The sequence below is a fragment of the Quercus suber genome, unplaced genomic scaffold, assembly GCF_002906115.3.
Source record: "Quercus suber isolate HL8 unplaced genomic scaffold, Cork oak 2.0 scaffold_769, whole genome shotgun sequence".
In the NCBI taxonomy this organism is placed as follows: Eukaryota; Viridiplantae; Streptophyta; class Magnoliopsida; order Fagales; family Fagaceae; genus Quercus; species Quercus suber.
Window position 1 is genome coordinate 40,366 of NW_027070205.1, and position 19,349 is coordinate 59,714.

Here is a 19,349-nt window from a genome sequence, read left to right on the forward strand (position 1 = left end):
TAAATTGACCCAACACCAAGCGGCAGTGTGACGGAATAGACATCGAAAATCTTTCTAAAATGATTCTCTCTAGAGTTATATGGATAATTATCCACTTCTTTTGAAATGATTGGATTCAAATACTTAATAACATATCATTAATAATATAAGTAGATATTAAAATGGTGATGGTAATTTATTTCAATATACAGAGAGAGAGAGAGAGAGAGATTTTCCTAAATTTTCCTAAAAAAAAAAAAAAAATACTTATTATCCATCCTTAGACAAACCAGAATTATTCGAAGGCGAATGATAAAGGAAATGTTTTCGGCCTATTTAGCCTTAGACATGAGCTCATGAGCATTGGAGGTGGATGGAAGAGCTGGAATTGCTCCCTTCTTTGTTGTACAAATTGCTCCACATGCATTTGCAAATGTCAAAGCCTCTCTAAGTTTTGCTTCATCCTATGCAGAAGTAACAAAATTAAGTTAGAACTAATGCTGAAATGAAAAATAATGAAACCTACTAAAGTTAAAGTTAAGGGATAAAGAATGATTACACGAAATATGTTAGTATCTTTGGCGATAGAAACCAGAAGTGCACCAACAAAAGCATCCCCAGCACCAGTTGTGTCAACAGTTTTCACCGAGAACCCACTCACCTTTCCTTTAAAACTCTGTATTCATACATTATATGTTTAGACGAAAAGATAACTGGATCAATTTGAAATACAATAGATTAACAGGACGTGAATATCTTATGGATATGCGAATAAAGAGGGAGGGAGCTTCTTTAAGGTACAAATCAATGGTGTAAGAGTAACCCCCTTTTCATAAATGTAAGATATATATATAAATATGTATATTTCCTTCTAAAAGTGTGAAGGCACTGTTTCTAGAAACAAGAAAGAATAAATAAATAATAATAATACCTTGGTGAAGTATCTACATCCCTTCTCTCCATCAGTGACAACAAGCAGCTTGAGGTTATCATGCCATAGGGTCAGAACATTATCTTCCTTGTCAGGATCTTCTTGTGTGAGGAATTGAACCTCATCATCACTCACCTATACCACCAATTACAGACACGGAATTATTTTATCACCTAAAATAAGTGAAATAAAACAACTATATATTGATGGATTTATTTATTAGAAGATAATTTTAATGTTACTATCTGATGCATCCTTGCAAGTCCAGGTATCAAATCCTAATCCTATCCTATTGAACAACTTACCATTAAACCTAATTGAATATAAAGCTACTACGTACTATTCGATGCATCGTTAAGACGGTCTACTATTACTTTTTTTATCCTATCTGACAAATTATCCGTGGGATATATCTAATTCAAGAGCAAAACTTTGGTACACATGGCTGCATTGACCACAGATAGTATTACTTTAAATTTAATGTAATTAAATGTTTGGGAACTTAATATATTAATGCACCAAAGAATAGTATATAGGTTTGACCTCCCTAATTCGATAAGAAAACAATCAACCCTAGTCAATTTGAGAATGATTAAATGCCAATGGGTTGTATTCATTTAACTTAGCTGATTTAATACAAAAACAATATAATTGCATTATTGCAATTAATGTGGAAAAAAAAAAGGCACTCTAATGGAATAGAAAACATAGAATACCTTGATGAAATCAGCTTGATTCCAGATGCTCTTGATTCCATCTCTAGCAGCCTGAGGAGAAGGCCAGAGAGGTAAGCGGACGTTGGGATCATATGAAAGCAAAATGCCGGCTTCCTTAGCAGCTTTCATGGCTGCCAGGTGAGCAGACTTGCATGGCTCAGATATCAGGCTTATGGATCCGTAATGGAATATCTTGGCCTGCTTGATGAGACCCAAATTTAACTCCGACTCTTTTAGCAGCATGTCTGCACTGGGGTTTCTATAAAACATGAACTCCCTCTCCCCATTCTTCTTCAATGTTACAAAGGCCAATGCAGTTCGTGCATGTTCATCAAAACACACCCCATCTGTGTTCACCTCGTTCTTCTTCAAGATATCCACTAGCATGTGCCCAAACTCGTCATCTCCAAACTTAAGTAGACAAAATTAAACATCATCCTCACATATAAAATATATATACATTAAGATTAAATTAAAAAAGAAAAAGAAAAAGAAAAAGATCTTATATTTACATGTTTATTATAATTAACTACTAGCATATTATATTATATGTATAGTTTATAAAAATCAAGAAATAATAGTAACAAAACAAGAAGAAGATATGGGGAGAACCTTGCCAATAAAGGCAGAGCTACCACCAAGCTTAGTTATGGCACAAGCAACATTGGCAGGAGCCCCCCCGGGTGCTTTGAGGAAACCAGTAGACTCGGCCAGGGAAACTCCAGCTATGTCAGGCACAAAATCAATGAGCATCTCGCCAAATGACACGATGGTAGATGATGGACTCGTTTCTGAGATCGTCATCTTCTTCTTCTCTCAACTCTTTCTTCTTCTTTTTTGATAACAAATCCTTATAGTTTATGAGGGCACACGGGCTTTTTATAAGGTTGCTATTTTCTTTGGGAGCAAGAAATAATCAGCGTTATAAATGATATCATCACTTGTTTCTATCCATATTTGGATAAGTTCAATGTAACTTATACTGATTTTTCTGCATTGATTTCTGGAGAATGGAGATACGTTTTCTAACAGATCATGATTCTGTGACCGGCAAATTTGTGTAATGTCTAACAATAATTATGATTAACATCCCAAATAAGATAGGATTTTTTAAACCATTTATTACCGTTTGACAAATTTATACTCTAGAATTGCTATTATCCTAGACTTCATAGTTCATAGTATAAGAGTTTATTTACTTTTTTTAAGTAATACTACATGCACAAACTATTTTACAATGTTTTTACAAATTGTTGTTGAGTGCAATTTTTTATTAGTTTTCATTTAAGTTCACTACTAATATCACTTTTTCATTTACCAATAACTACACACCACATTAACAGTTCATAAAATTTTTTATAAAAAAGTTTGTCTCTAGCATTACTTTTCTTATTTTTTTTGGCCATAGTTTTACTAATCACTAAATAGTAGTTTGTTGCGGATAATCTTTTAGAAATCCTATGAATTCTTTCAGAATCCCAAACAATTAGCTGCACATAACTCAAGATTCTTTAGAGGGAAAAAAAAGTTATACTAGTAAAGGATTTTTATTTTTTATTTTTCCTGAGAATCACCTCAAGGATTATATGCCTAGTAAGCCCGATCCTTTTTTTCCGGAAATGTAGATATTCACGTTCTCATCATGGCTTAGATAGTATCAAAGTAGTAACCTTTTTTTTTTTTTTTTGAGGAACATCAAAGTAGTAACCTTAATTAATAAATAGGGAGTATCCTTTCACTAACTAAAACAAAACTCCTACATCGAAGGGGAAGAGATTATAACGATTGTTAGTTGATTGCACATCATGGAAAATATTCGTACTTGACTGCCTGGATTCTAAACCATTTGTTTCCTATTTTCCTTTTTTATATACAAAATAGAAATTCTAATCGTAATGTATATGTTTGTGAAATTCTTTTCTGGAAACTTGAATCCTATCTCTTACTCCTTATACTTCACAAGTTTATACTTGAAAAGTGACTATCATGTCAAAGGTACATGGTGGTTGTTTTTTATTTTATAGAAGTAGACATGTTCTGTTTTTTGTTGCTTCCGCATCCTGCATCAGCTTCCACATCCCACATCACAATCTAGTTTGTTGTCTACGGCAGGCATATTATCCCTCATTAAAGTTGTCCCCGCCCCTATCACATACTACCACATGCCAGCCACAATTCTCCCTTCTTTCATATGTGAAAAGGTTGACAAAGCTCAAATATCTTATTTATGGAGTGACACTGAAACTCAAAAACGCACCCATTAATCATTGAGGCTTTCCTCATTAATCAGCAAGCTTGGCGGCTTTTAATTAGGTATATATTTAAAACTTTGTCATTTCCCAAATGATAACTTCCTCAGTCCTCGCTACTAATCAATATATATATATATATATATATATATATTTATATATATAAAACATTAATTTTTTTTTTTTTTTTTTTTTTTTTTTTTTTTTTTTTTTTGAGGAACATCAAAGTAGTAACCTTAATTAATAAATAGGGAGTATCTTTTCACTAACTAAAACAAAACTCCTACATCGAAGGGGAAGAGATTATAACGATTGTTAGTTGATTGCACATCATGGAAAATATTCGTACTTGACTGCCTGGATTCTAAACCATTTGTTTCCTATTTTCCTTTTTTATATACAAAATAGAAATTCTAATCGAAATATATATGTTTGTGAAATTCTTTTCTGGAAACTTGAATTCCAGCTCTTACTCCCTATACTTTACAAGTTTATACTTGAAGAGTGACTATCATATCAAAGGTACATGGTGGTTGTTTCTTATTTTATAGAAGTAGACATGTTCTGTTTCTTGTTGCTTCCGCATCCTGCATCAGCTTCCACATCCTGCATCACAACCTAGTTTGTTGTCTATGGCAGGCATATTATCCCTCATTAAAGTTGTCCCCGCCCCTATCACATACTACCACATGCCAGCCACAATTCTCCCTTCTTCCATATGTGAAAAGGTTGACAAAGCTCAAATATCTTATTTACGGAGTGACACTGAAACTCAGAAACGCACCCATTAATCATTGAGGCTTTCCTCATTAATCAGCAAGCTTGGCGGCTTTTAATTAGGTATATATTTAAAACTTTGTCATTTCCCAAATGATAACTTCCTCAGTCCTCGCTACTAATCAATATATATATATATATATAACATTAATATGATTTTTTTTTTTAAATTTGCTAACTCCAATTTATTAAAGAAACAAAAATTATGATTAAACAAACAATCAACTTATTATACTACATTCCTATTAAAAAGAAAAAATTATTATATCACATAATAACTAATTTCTAATTTATATGACAATTACTTTATAATCTAAATTCTTTATCTCCTTAATTTTGTATTACATCATTAATAAAAAAAAAAAAAAAAAAACCAATTTTATGTTATCACAAGTTCGCAGCATTGAGACTCAAAAAAAAAAAAAAAAAATATAAAATAAAAAACATTGGCCAAGTTAGGGGTTCATTTGAACCCCCTGGCCTTAAAGGTAACATTACCCCTAAAACTATGTATAGAATAAAATAAAGAATTGTAAATTTATAGTAAGTGAAGGGAATGAGAAATGCCTAAAATAATGGAAGATGAAGGATAGAGAAAATGATATTAAGAGATAATACTAGGAGACGAAAATATAAAATGGANTAAGATCTCTTATTCATGGCCCCCTCCTCCTTCCTCATGACCATGATATAAAGGTTGTTGAGCCTCTCACTTAAGACCATAAATGGGACCTTACCTCACTAAGTATGAATCTTCCTGGGAATATCCATAGTCTCATTCTTGCAACCCCTTTATCTAGATTTGTGTGTTTGTGTATATATTATGTGTTATGCTATTTGTTAGTTTATATATATATATATATATATTTAAAAGTTGAAGTGTAGTATTTATTATTGCTACGCTTATGTTGAGCCATATCAGTGGCTACATTATCCACCTATTTCCAACACTCTCTCTCTTTTTTTAAACTATTTTTTTTTCTTATTAATTTCTCAACTTAATGTTATACTTTCTCCAATATTCCCCCTCCATTTTATATTTTCGTCTCCCTAGTATTATCTCTTAATATCATTTTTCTCTATCCCTTCATCTTCCATTATTTTAGGCATTTCTCATTCCCCTTCACTTACTATAAATTTACAATTCTTTATTTTATTCTATACATAGTTTTAGGGGTAATGTTACCTTTAAGGCCAGGGGGTTCAAATGAACCCCCTAACTTGGCCAATGTTTTTTTATTTTATATATATATATATATATATATATACATATATATGATTTTTTTTTTTAAATTTGAGTCTTAAAATAAAATTTTGAACCCCTGACCCAAAATTTTGTTTAAATCTAGCTGATATAAGTTTGAATATGATCATCTTAATGCCACTTTCACAATATTTTCACAATAATTTAACAATAAAGGTTAAGTGGCAAGTTGTAACTGGTTTTTATTGGACCCACAACTACCATTACTTTTTCCCTACCTTTAATATCTTGCCATTTAGGTTTTGTTGTGAAAGTGTTGTGTCAATAGCACTACTCTTAAAATATTTATTTTATAAAAATTAAAAAAAAATGTTTCAAATTTTTGCTTATTCGTTAAAAAAAAAACTTCTGTTTCCCCAAGAATTTGGCTTACTTTTCCATTGACAGCAGAATAAAGTTGTTTTTCTCTACACTTTTCTTCTTCATCAACAAAAAAGTACACCACTGTTACAACTAACAGATTTGTATCTATATCTGTGATTCTTTCATCATTCCCTCTATCTTTCTTTTTCTCTTCCATGTTTTCTTAGTTTTACTCTCTATTTGATCAAGTAGTTTGATAAATACTCTATGGATTCCCAAATCCAAGAACTCTTTTAGTGCTTGCTCCAACTCCAAGAGATTGACCATGTGTATAATTAAGAAGTTATACATTTCAAAAGTAAAAACTTATATCAATTACTATTTTTTTAATTTTAATTTTTTTTTTATAGTTTCACATTTAACCTTAGTCCAACTTCAAGAGACTGACCACATGTATGATTAGTTATTTTTACGCATTCAATGGTTGTTGTCTTATCGATATTTATACTAAATTATATTTATAATATTATTTTAGATTATTGTATAATGTATATAACATGGAAGTTGTACATATAAAAAAATAATTATTTTATTTTTTTACTTGCCCCTCATGAAAATTCCTAGCTCTACCACTGCTGACCCCCCTATAAAAAAATCACGAAGTTGCCACTAATGTCTCACACACATAAGGTTATCTCTCTTTCTTTCTCTCAATTTTTTTTTTTTTTGCTTGCATCTCTACTTTAAGTTGATGAATTTTTGTATTATTTGGAACTCTATTTTGGATTGATGTGATTAAGTTGTGTTTTTAAGTTGTTATCTTTTTTTCATCTCTTTGATTTCATAGATGTAATCCATTGCAATATATATAAAGATAGTGTACGGCATTGGACCTCCAGGGCCATTTGGGTCTTGAACCCCAGCTTTATAGTATGGGCCATGGTCCTAACACCCCTGTCAGCCCTATTAGAAACTGGGCTTAAGGCCTACTAAGGTCATGGACATGGACCTTATGTCGTCATGTTCGGCCTAGAACCCGTTAGGCAGGTCGTTGTAATATATACTCATTGGTTCATGGCTAGGAGGTTGCCTAGAAAATCTCGTCTCCGATGAGTATGACTGCTTAGAAAGGCCATATCTTGGATGCCCGGCGACATCTTGAGAAGCACTGCTACCGGACATCACCCCTCTGGGGTGGGAACCAATTTCAATGCCACTCTCACCACACCCTACTCCCAACAAAACACTCATTTAGCGATGACAACATTGGACCTCTTCTCCCACTAGCTATAAGAGTAATCATGATTCTTCCACTAATTTTGGGATATAAATATGAGAAGCTAAGGAAGGGAAGTGGTTGTTGAAAGGTTCTGAAGGAAGCTTAGAGTTGAGAACAATAAGGGTGAGAGGAAAGGAATACAAAGGCTAGAGAGATATTGTTGAGTCTCTAGGCTAGAATCACCCAAAGTAGGAAATCCAAAACCCACATTACAAATATATTATGAGCCCAAGAGTAAGTCAGCTCGTTAAGCTCGTTTTGGGTGCGCACAGATATTATATAAGAATATAATGTTATTTTATTATATAACATGATATGACGTAGATATTAAATTCGGTGTTTATTACAAGATATTAAATTCTATAAGGATGTAGTGCAAAACCTAAGTTTTACCTTTCCAATTCTAACATGCCACATCATCTTATTATATATTAAAGAATAGACACAACCACACTCAATCAATTCTAATACTCATTTAAAAATTCGATTTAATTGCGAGTTTATTATGAGATGTTTGTGGTAGGATATATTAAGTTCTAAGTTAAAAACTGATATGGTAATTTATTATTGGATTGTGTAAAACATAGATTTTACATCCCATTCTTACTAAATTCGGACTCTTATTACAATATTTTATTTTTTTACTTTTTTTCTTCTCATTTTTTATTTATTTATTTATAAACTTCTTACTATTCTCTCACATCGATATATATATATATATATATATATATATATATATTTAAGAGGCTATACATTTCAAAAGTAAAAACTTATATCAATTACTATTTTTTTAATTTTAATTTTTTTTATAGTTTCACATTTAACCTTAGCCCAACTTCAAGAGACTGACCACGTGTATGATTAGTTATTTTTACGCATTCAATGGTTGTTGTCTTATCGATATTTATACTAAATTATATTTATAATATTATTTTAGATTATTGTATAATGTATATAACATGGAAGTTGTCCATATAAAAAAATAATTATTTTATTTTTTTACTTGCCCCTCATGAAAATTCCTAGCTCTACCACTATTGACCCCCCTATAAAAAAATCATGAAGTTGCCACTAATGTCTCACACACATAAGGTTATCTCTCTTTCTTTCCCTCAATTTTTTTTTTCTTGCATCTCTACTTTAAGTTGATGAATTTTTGTATTATTTGGAACTCTATTTTGGATTGATGTGATTAAGTTGTGTTTTTAAGTTGTTATCTTTTTTTCATCTCTTTGATTTCATAGATGTAATCCATTGCAATATATATAAAGATAGTGTACGGCATTGGACCTCTAGGGCCATTTGGGTCTTGAACCCCAGCTCTATAGTATGGCCCATGGTCCTAACACCCCTGTCAGCCCTATTAAAAATTGGGCTTAAGGCCTACTAAGGTCATGGACATGGACCTTATGTCGTCATGTTCGGCCTAGAACCCGTTAGGCAGGTCGTTGTAATATATACTCATTGGTTCATGGCTAGGAGGTTGCCTGGAAAATCTCGTCTCCAACGAGTATGACTGCTCAGAAAGGCCATATCTTGGATGCCCGGCGACATCTTGAGAAGCACTGCTGCCGGACATCACCCCCCCTGGGGTGAGAACCAATTTCAATGCCACTCTCACCACACCCCACTCCCAACAAAACACCCATTTAGCGATGAAAACATTGGACCTCTTCTCCCACTAGCCATAAGAGTAATCATGATTCTTCCACTAATTTTGGGATATAAATATGAGAAGCTAAGGAAGGAAGTGGTTGTTGAAAGGTTCTGGAGGAAGCTTAGAGTTGAGAACAGTAAGGGTGAAAGGAAAGGAATACAAAGGCTAGAGAGATATTGTTGAGTCTCTAGGCTAGAATCACCCAAAGTAGGAAATCCAAAGCCTATATTACAAATAGATTATGAGCCCAAGAGTGAGTCAGCTCGTTAAGCTCGTTTTGGATGCACACAGATATTATATAAGAATATAATATTACTTTATTATATAACATGATATGACGTAGATATTAAATTCGGTGTTTATTACAAGATATTAAATTCTATAAGGATGTAGTGTAAAACCTAAGTTTTACCTTTCCAATTCTAACATGCCACATCATCTTATTATATATTAAAGAATAGACACAACCACACTCAATCAATTCTAATACTCATTTAAAAATTCGATTTAATTGCGAGTTTATTATGAGATGTTTGTGGTAGGATATATTGAGTTCTAAGTTAAAAACCGATATGGTAATTTATTATTGGATTGTGTAAAACATAGATTTTACATCCCATTCTTACTAAATTCGGACTCTTATTACAATATTTTTATTTTTTTACTTTTTTTCTTCTCATTTTTTTATTTATTTATGAACTTCTTACTATTCTCTCACATCATATATATATATATATATATAGCAGAGACTTCATGTGGGAAAGTATGAGATTCTATCAAGTGGCATATTCTATGCAAAGAAAATTGAAATATTCTCAAATGCCACATCAGATATAAGAACAAATTAAATATTGATTTTTTGTTTTATTTGGTTCGATGTTTCAAGACTTTTCTAATTAAAAAATAAATATTATTTGTATCATTTGGTTCAATGTTTCAATACTTTTCATTCTTCACACATACACATAAAACTCTTTGCATTTTAATTTACCATTTCACCTCTTGCGCTTCTAGCCCTTTATATATATCTACCCATAGCCCTTCATGTAATCCCATGTCAAATACACACAGACAAAAAATGATGTAATTTATCTTCAATATTTTGACAACACCTTGTTAGCTCTAATTTTGTTGTTTCATCTAATCTTAACCTGTATGAGTTGGCTATAACCAAAGAAGTGGGGCTTGCAGTTTATATTGAGTGATAATGGCAATTACGATTTAGATGTTAAGGTCAAATGTTGTGGATTTGTAAATTTTGTAAATGATGTGATCAACTGTGGGTGTTTGGAATGTGTATTTTGTTTTAGAATTAAGGAGAAAAAGAAAGACACATTTTATATCAACTTTTATTCTATAATATTCTTTCAAAGTAGTTTTTTTTTTTCCTCTTATTACTTCAATTGAATAATTATAATGGATATGTGTGTGCAATTTATAATGTTGCTTTTTCATTACTAATAAGGTTCTACAACAATTATGCTATAGTTTATATACAACATTCTCCAAAACTATCTTATATAGGGCTGTCCAGAGACCCGGTCAACCTGACTCACCCGCCGCCGTCGACCGGACCCGACCCGCCGCCGACCGAATCGACTTCTCCGGCGGTTGGCGACAGGTTTATTCTTCCAAAACCTGAGTTTTTCGGGTCGGGTGTCGGTTTTCCTTCCTCCAAAATCTGTTCAACCCGATCTGACCAACCCAGAAAATTTCCTGCGATATTTAGTAGATCCAGCGAGATCTATACCATTTTCGTCAAGATCTTGGCGAGATTTCGCTGAATCTAGCCCAGATCTTGCCGAAAATGGCCTAGATTAAGCCGGATCTAGTGAGACATCAAGGATTTTGGCCATTTTTCTCCGTTTTCATGCCGGATTCTCGCCGGATCTACGCTTGATTCTCGCAGTTTTCCAGATTTTCGACTCCGACTGACTTGCCCGGATCCTGTTGAAGTTTCAACCTGCTTGATCCGATCATCCTCTTGGTCGGCGGCGGGTTGAGATTTCGTCCACCCAATCTGATCGGGTCGGTTGCGAGTTGGGCACAAACCCGACCCGGACCGACCTGTGGACAGCCCTAATCTTATATAAAACATTACAATATTATCTGTACATCGCACGAGTAACTAACTTACTAGTTACTAATAACTGCCAAAGACCTCAAGCATATGTAAATGATTTATTCTCAAGAAAAACACAACTCTCAATTGAAAAATTGGTGATACGAATATTATTCTTTTGTTATTGTATTCCCTTTATAGATTTCTCATAGTTCATAGGATTTAGGAAGGCGTTGTTGCAAGTAAGTAGTTTATTGGCAACTTCTTACTCTATTAATCTTGATTATATTCAAGTTCTTTTAAGTTAAATTCAAGTTCTTAGTCGTTAATCTTGTTACTTAATAGATCCTTAGATCTCTATTATCGACTTGATTTCATGTTCAAGCCATTTACTCTAGCATTGTTTGTACCGTTTACTTTGTGACTTAGCATAAACTATTAAACTTGGCTTACTTTGCTTCTTGATAATTAATAGCTCTAATAATTTCAATCAAAATTTAGCTTTTATACTTGATAGCTTAGAATCGTAGTGAGAAATTGAGAACTCAGTCCTTTGCTTTCCATTGATAACTGTTACTAGCATTATCTTCAAAAATACATCAACCTGAAAAAGCCCACTTAATTGATACATCATTGACTACATACCTTTAGAAACAAAGTCAAATCCTCAAATCAGTGTTGTAAATGGCATGACTCTGGAAGCCATTTTTCGTCGTTCGTCAACAGCATAAAAAATTTTAGTAGGAGACATTTCGTGATTTTGCAGAAATTACTTATTGATGGTCTTAACTTTTTTTCAATTGTTCCATTCACAATTTTGGTCTCTTACATCAAATGTTTATACAAACTATGGATGATGCCACACAATCTCATCGGGCCAATCTGCTTAGTTATTGTGCTTTTTTCAATACTTGCTAGCTATTAAGTTGGTTAAAACAATCGCATCACGGTTTATCAAAAAAAAAAAAAAAAAAACATACTTTTGAGTTTAATATGCTTAAACAGCCCCTTTTTCTTGCTTAAAAAAAGAGAAGAAGAAAGAAAGAATAACACACTAAATATTGAAAGTTCAATTAGTGTGTAAAAACACTAATAAATATTTAGACTCCTAATTTCAAATTAAACCAACACAAGCTTATACCCAAACAATAAATTTGCGGAATAATGGGTACAAGTAAAAACCCAAACAAACAAACAACTCCACACCATAATTAATCACAACACAGTAGCAATTAAAGATAGAGAGTAAGGGTTAGAGATATGCAAACACAAAGATAACACTGATACGTGTTATCGAAAAGGAAATTGAAAAACTTGGCGAAAAACCTTTCTGTTGCTCTCCAAGTGGTCAAATGATCCACTAAAAAATAAAGTTAGTATACACAAATAGCAATATACCCTCCAAGCTTAATCTACTCAATGCATCTAAGCCCTCCAAGTTTCTTGCTCCAACAAGGTTAAGTCTAACCGTGTCTTCTTTAGCTTACCAGATCCTGCAATAAGCCCATTGCATCAACCAAGTGAATTGGTCATCTTCGAACTGCATCCCAAGCACCAAAATACTTTCTTACTGATATGGGTATAGTGAGATAAGGATTTGGCAAATGTACCTCTCAATGATATGTCCATGGAGATGGTGAAAGTAGAGAAATTTGGAGAATTAAATGTCTAAAATTGTAGATGAGTCAATCTTGGTTTTCTTTAGGGTTTCTCTCTCAAAATTATCTCTGAAAGCACTTTACATTTCGTGAATATAAGGATATTTATAGTAGGGTACGTGATGAATGTAAAAAGTCAATTTTCATCTAAACAGGGCATTCTAGCAACTTGACCTCGTGACTGAAACTAGTCGGGAGTTTGAGTCGTGAGATAACTTCCAAGTTAGACTATACTTTTTGTCCTGTAGTGCTCTAATTGTCGTGACCCTTCAGCTCCCTGCATACTTCACACGTGTGCCATTTTGGCAACTTGCCAGTTGTGAGCCAATCGCGAGATCTAATCGTGAAACTCCTTTGAGTGCACACATCTTGAGTTTTCTTCACACTCTTTCACACACAACTTTTACATGATTCCCACCTAAATACAGACTATCTAATTGTTGAAATTACAAGTAAATTTGGTATGGAATAAAGCTAATACATGATTGAATAAATTCAACTTTACAAATATATATACAAATCTAAAGCCTGAATTTTTTTTTTTCAAGTGAAGCCAAGCTAAATATATATATATATATATATCTCTAATGAATAACACGCGCACGTGGCCAATCTCACAAGCAGTTTCAAGTGAGTGTATATATATCAGTAACTTATAGAGACAAAAGTCACAAACACAGATCATCCCGGTATAACATGGTCGAAAATGCATTTGTTTGTTTCAGAAGAGGCAGCTTTGGGCTGGCGATTCTCATCCACTTGGTCCACTACTTTGTAAAACCCTTCAATGAACAGATGAGTCAATGCCGATGATTCTGTGCACAAATTTTTTGGATACTGGGATGCATCTGTGAGAGACGACTAGAACAGGACATGCTTCTGATTGAAGACTAGGGAATTAAGGAGAGGAAAGATTTAACAAAAAGACGGGTAGATGATTCCCACGCATAAATTTTTAGGATACTGGGACGCATCTATGACAGCTGAATAAAACAGGATTCACATAGGGATCTAGATCAAACCTTCAACAGTGATAGCTTTTAAAACGTTGGTTAGAAGTACTGCAAAATAGAAACTCATACATGAGAATACACCACATACTCAGTCATCCAACTTTTCACTAAAAACCTATTACAACATGGATAATACTATTCCAAAGCAACATCAGGCTTAGATACATTACTTTTCCAAGCTATAGTGCTTGTTCACAGCTTTAGTGACATCCCAAGTAACTTTCATGCCTTTAGGGAATACAATCAAATCACCAGCCCCAATTTCAAATGATTCATCATAACCATCCACATAAACCTTGACTTTCCCATCCAGCAGAAACATAGTCTCCGTGGCAGTGAATTCCCATGGAAATTTGCTTGGACCGCATCCCCATCTATTCAGATTACAGAAATCAAAGTATTCTTCACATTAACTTGCACTGTGGAAGGATAGAATATAAAATATCAAAATGAAGAAGTCCTATAAACAGATTTTTCTGTAAAAGAATGAATCTTTATGAATGTATGTCAAAATTAAAGTCTGAAACTAAAAGGTGCCTAATCCTTGTTATCATTGAAATATATGCAGTCATTATTTCCCCTGAAATACAATCAAGTAGAAAACTTGCATTTCAATAAGCTCTAGTTCAAATGGAAATCCATTCCCTTGAGAACAAGCCTCGAGAACAAGGTGCAGGGTGAGGTAAAAACCCACTAGATGCATATACCTTACCTTACCAATAAAAAAAAAAGTAAAAAAACTATTAAAATTTCTCTACAACTTTGGTGCAAGAAGAGTGGAGAAACACTGGAGAGAGGTGTCCTTGAGGAGTTGGGATACTAGTGAAATTGATATGGTTGGAGCGTTGGTGACAACAATCTAACTGCTGTGTTGGTATAGATTTTAGGCTCATAAAACTTGCTACTTCAGAGCTTGTTAAATAGTTTGTATCAGATTTTCAGGAGAGTACTCAGGAGGGAGGAATCCGATTCAATTTCAGTTAGTTTGGCATCAACTGTGAGATCAATAGATTTTGATATATAAAATGTTGCTCACAATTTCAAAGTTGAAAAAAATTAATTCCAAATATATGTCCCATATACCAAGTTCCTATCAAGATGGGCAAACAAATGTCATATCCTTGAGAACCCTACGCTCCTTTTGGTTAGCACTTTTATTCTTATTTCAATCTAATGGGGCTTTTATCTATTGAACAAAAACAGGTAATATAGTGACTTATAAAGATTTATTCCATAGGCCAATTAGGCATACCAAGCTATATATACTGAGAATAGAAACATTCCATTTTTATTCTAACTAAAGAAAATCAACAATAACACCAGGCAGGCCTGTTAAATAGTTTGTATCAGATTTTCAGGAGAGTACTCAGGAGGGAGGAATCCGACTCAATTTCAGTTAGTTTGGCATCAACTGTGAGACCAATAGATTTTGACATATTAAATGTTGCTCACAATTTCAAAGTTGAAAAAAATTAATTCCAAATATATGTCCCATATACCAAGTTCGTATCAAGATGGGCAAACAAATGTCATATACTTGAGAACCCTAAGCTCCTTTTGGTTAGCACTTTTGTTCTTATTTCAATCTAATGGGGCTTTTATCTATTGAACAAAAACGGGTAATATAGTGACTTATAAAGATTTATTCCATAGGCCAATTAGGCATACCAAGCTATATATACTGAGAATAGAAACATTCCATTTTTATTCTAACTAAAGAAAATCAACAATAACACCAGGCAGGCCTGTTCGCCAAACATAATCAACCCATAGGAGGCTTGGGATTAATTTCAATGGTGCTGCCATACCAATTTTAACCCTTAAAGTTTTGGGTAAATCTACATTCTAAACTTCAGAGCATGCCAGATCTCTCTTCAAGGTATTAGACCCTAATCTCTGTTCCTAGGTATAAATAAAACCTAGCCATCTCCTTTGTTCTATTCTAGTAGGGAGTACACAACTGCAATACTCAATTCTATTATCAAATTCTAGCCGCTTATTGCAACCAGCGAGATTGTCTTTCCTTGCTCCCATACTTTTAACATAGCAAAACAATGTCTCATCCAATTTTCCACCAAATGCCTATGCTAATACTTATTTAAATAGTTATCCAACTACGCTTACCCTATTACAACAGTTCCTACCAAATCCAAGGTAGAGCAGCTTGTTTCATTTTGAAGGTCTGACTATTTCTTGGACATAGAAACCTTGTGTAAAGTATGGAGGATGTAAATCCACAGTTTAGAGAGAAATTCCAAGATTAATCTGATCTAATTTGACATTTTTCTCACAAAGTATACCAGAATGTTTAACAACTGCAAAAGAAGATGATGAGTGAGGATGGAATAATGGTCTATAAGTACTTAGCAACCTTGGGAGTCAAAAATCAAAATACTCCTTTTAGGGTGGGCTTGGGACTCATGCTCGTGGGCCTCATCCTCCCTCCTCACTTCTTCAAATTAAATATAGCCTCACCCCCCCCCCCCCCCCCCCTCCCCCAAAAAAAAACAAAAGGAAGTGCACAAATGATGTATTAAAGCAATGGTGATATTATCTTCAATCAACGCATTTTCAAAGGAATATGCTGCTTCAATTCTAAATGGATCACTTAAAGTAAAAAACGAAAAATCCATTAGAATTTTCTGAAGTTCCTTGCCTTTGTTCCTTTATTTTCTAAAACCCTAACGTCCTTGTTATGGTAGTTGCTCATTGTAATGAAGTTTCTTGGTCCTGCAACATCTTCCTGTTAGGAATAGCGAGCTTATTTCCACTCTCATTGCATGGAGAAATTGATAATCACCATAATGGTAGTCAGTTAAAACACTTGCACATGCTGAGCTCTTGTTTTGCATATTCAACTAACATCTTCACCCCTCAATTCAGTTGGTAAAGTATTAAAGCTATTAAATCAAAATTACACAGATAAAGTTTGAAGAACTCCAATGGTTTTAATATTCTGAAAAGTTATCATACAAAATTTATATCTAGGATTTCAGACTTCCTGGACTTGTAGCAGACACTTTCTGGTGTCCTATTAAGGGTCAGTGCTTTACAACTTAGTAATGCCTTATGACTGCCTGAACCAACTTGTATAAGATACAACTGAACAAACTTTGTTCTGGACTATCAAAATATGTTGTGGAGAGAAAATAACTTGTATAAGAATGCAATGATTATTATTTTGCACTAACTGAATGACCTAGGATACTGATAAATTTTGAGTCACTGACATACTCATGACCACCATCATTTCCATTCAACAAGAATTATATTTTATCGAGAAAAATATAAACCTTGCCACTCTGGATTTTAATGAAAATTTTGTGCAGGGTATACATGTGTGAATGAAACCCCATATTGAATAATAATAGCAAAAGTGAGTGATTAATAATAATATGACATAATTAGGCCCAAATTCATAGGCTTAAGCTTATAGGTTAAGTGGTGTCCCTATATATTATATTAACTACTTAATTTGAGTCTTGCCAATGTGTGATCTCCCAGCAAGTGGTATTAGAGCCTATGATGGTGTGCAACTAATGTGGCAAGGTTAGTTATCCAAGGTCCCTTTTGCAGTTGGAGTAAGGATATGGTGTGTCTACTTGGACCAACAGAAGTATGCATCGCACAAGGCAAGTCCATAAAGCCCACACACATATGATCTTGAGGGGGGGGGGGGGGGGGGGGGGGGGGGGGGGGGAAGGCCAACAAAGAAATATTGTCAATGGTGTTAGATAAAAAAGAATGGTCTAACAAAGAAATAGTGTCAATGGTTTTAGATCAAAAAGAATGTTGCACCCGAGGTTCCCACAGACATGAATGTGTGGGGTTTCCAAGGGGACTCTTGGGGAGACTTCTATTGAGTAATTAATATAACATATAAGAACACCACTTAACCCAAAAGCTTAGCCTATGAGTTTGAGCCTAACTATATTATATTAACTCTCACTCTCCTCATTATTATTTAAAGTGAGACTTCAATCACACTGTATAGCCAACATTCTGCTAGACACGTTTATGTCCAACATTCTGCTAGTCTTCTAACGGTTAGTTTTATTTGTTTTTGTTGTTACCATTTTAATTCTTAATTCATAGGTATAGTGCGAAAAGTGAAACTGACTCCCCATTGTGAAATTTAAAGTTTTTATACCCTATTAGTATTAGCCGCACTGGTGGCCTGCTGCATTGTGCTTGTTGCTCTGTTCTGCCCAAAAATTATAATCCTCATAGTTTTTTTTTTTTTTTTTTTTTTTTTTTCAGGATAATTTTCCTTCATAAAGAGAGAACTAAGAAGAATGTCATTTGGTTGCACAAATTAATATTTTAAGGAATCGTATCGTAAGTACTACTACTAGCATAACATAAGAGTGTTGAATGACAAGATTTAACATTTAACATAAGTGAAGGGTATAAAAAATAACTGCAAATCAAACCATAGAAATAGGACAAGGAACGCCTTTACTGATTAGACTGAATGATATGATTGATTTCCTTCAATTGTTTTCAGCTCAGATAAAAATTTAAATTAAAAAAAAAAATTGGAGAGTTGAGATAGATAAAACAAAATCCAAAAGCAAAAAGGGTAAATAAATGTTTGAGATGGATGGAGAAAGAGCGACATACTTGGGCCATGTTCTCACACCAAGTTCAGTGAGTTTGGATTCCGGAGGATTCTTTTGAATCTTCACTCCAAATTTCTCGGTGGCCATGGGTGATTGTTGAGATCGAGAGAAACTGAATTCCTTGTGTTTAACAACTGAGAGAAAAAGAGGTAGTACCACTACCACCACTGCTGCCACCACTATTACTATTGACGCTTTGTTTGACATCACATTAACTTGCACTTAGGCCCTTCTTTCAACTTCTTACTTCGTACTACACAATATTTTTCCAAAAGTGACAACCCTTGTTCCGTTCAAACCTATCAATAAGAAGGAAGCAAGCTGCGCTTTTGTGTCTTTTTTTTTGAAAGCCGCGCTTTTGTGTCTCTTCGTGATAATGATAATTGCTCTTGACAAGACAGTAAATGAGATGTTTGACCCGAACTGGAACTCAATTTGGGGTTATTTTTATTTACATTTTTTTGGTAAAATGGAACTTTGGTTCATTCTTTGATAATTTTTATTTTTTATTATTAGGTCAAGGCACAAATTGATAATGTTTTTTTATTTTTTCAAAATTTTTTTTATGCTACGTTATTAATTTTAATTTTTTTTTGGTTGGTGATTTTAGCTCCATACTGCAATAGCACTCTTCTTAAAAATAAAAAAATAAATAAAATTTACAATACACTCATTCAAGTTTCGGCTAAGAAAAAGTCAAGAAGATGCGCACAGACAAAGAGATTCAAAGAGATACAAGCTCACTAATATTATTAGATTGAACGGGGTTTTTACATTAGACATAAGGAAAGGATTTCTGAAGGAGGCTAAGTTCTGCCTCTCCATAGTTACAAAGTGGC

General features: G+C 33.6%; 2 protein-coding genes across 2 annotated transcripts; both read right to left on the bottom strand.

The window, feature by feature from the left end:
• Positions 1-257: 257 nt before the first annotated feature.
• Positions 258-2,497, bottom strand: LOC112016310 (probable fructokinase-5). Its single transcript, XM_024048841.2, has 5 exons — positions 2,239-2,497; positions 1,627-2,037; positions 911-1,045; positions 539-655; positions 258-443 (listed from the first exon to the last, which is right to left on the bottom strand). The coding sequence occupies exons 1-5, from the start codon at positions 2,428-2,430 to the stop codon at positions 312-314; spliced, it is 987 nt and encodes a 328-aa protein (XP_023904609.2). The 5' UTR covers positions 2,431-2,497; the 3' UTR covers positions 258-311.
• Positions 2,498-13,887: 11,390 nt separating this feature from the next.
• LOC112016307 (uncharacterized) lies at positions 13,888-18,866 on the bottom strand. The gene is made up of 2 exons (XM_024048835.2): positions 18,512-18,866; positions 13,888-14,262 (listed from the first exon to the last, which is right to left on the bottom strand). Exons 1-2 carry the CDS (start codon positions 18,715-18,717, stop codon positions 14,055-14,057), a joined length of 414 nt encoding a protein of 137 aa, XP_023904603.2. The 5' UTR covers positions 18,718-18,866; the 3' UTR covers positions 13,888-14,054.
• Between the last annotated feature and the right edge of the window lie 483 nt (positions 18,867-19,349).